At 42.1% G+C, this 290-nt stretch overlaps 1 protein-coding gene across 1 annotated transcript in view; it reads right to left on the bottom strand.

Annotated features, from left to right (window-relative positions):
• Window positions 1-290, bottom strand: part of LOC119585033 (major facilitator superfamily domain-containing protein 1-like) — a gene marked incomplete in the record, with an annotated part of 11,251 nt that overhangs the window by 8,070 nt on the left and 2,891 nt on the right. The window contains 1 exon segment of the mRNA XM_037933650.1: window positions 4-154. Coding sequence (XP_037789578.1) covers window positions 4-154 — 151 coding nt within the window.

Raw genomic sequence — 290 nt, 5'->3', positions numbered from 1 at the left:
TACCTGTCTATCAAGAAACCCCCAATAAAGCAGAGGACCACATTGGGCCAAGAGTACAGGGAGTAGAGGCTGGCAAATTTGACTGTGTTGACTCCCATGTCATCCTTAATCTGGTCTTGCAGTGAGCCAGGGGTGTCATAGCAGAAATAGGAACCTGGGACAGGCAATGAAAAGATGTAAAAACATAGGGTAAAAGCATCCTATCTCATTGCTTCTAGTAATAGCAATACCAATGAATAAATATAAGTTCACAAAAGTTCTTTTGTACTGTTACCCAACCAGATACGGAC

The sequence above is a fragment of the Penaeus monodon genome, chromosome 19 (assembly GCF_015228065.2).
Source record: "Penaeus monodon isolate SGIC_2016 chromosome 19, NSTDA_Pmon_1, whole genome shotgun sequence".
In the NCBI taxonomy this organism is placed as follows: Eukaryota; Metazoa; Arthropoda; class Malacostraca; order Decapoda; family Penaeidae; genus Penaeus; species Penaeus monodon.
This window is presented reverse-complemented; position numbering and strand designations above follow the sequence as displayed.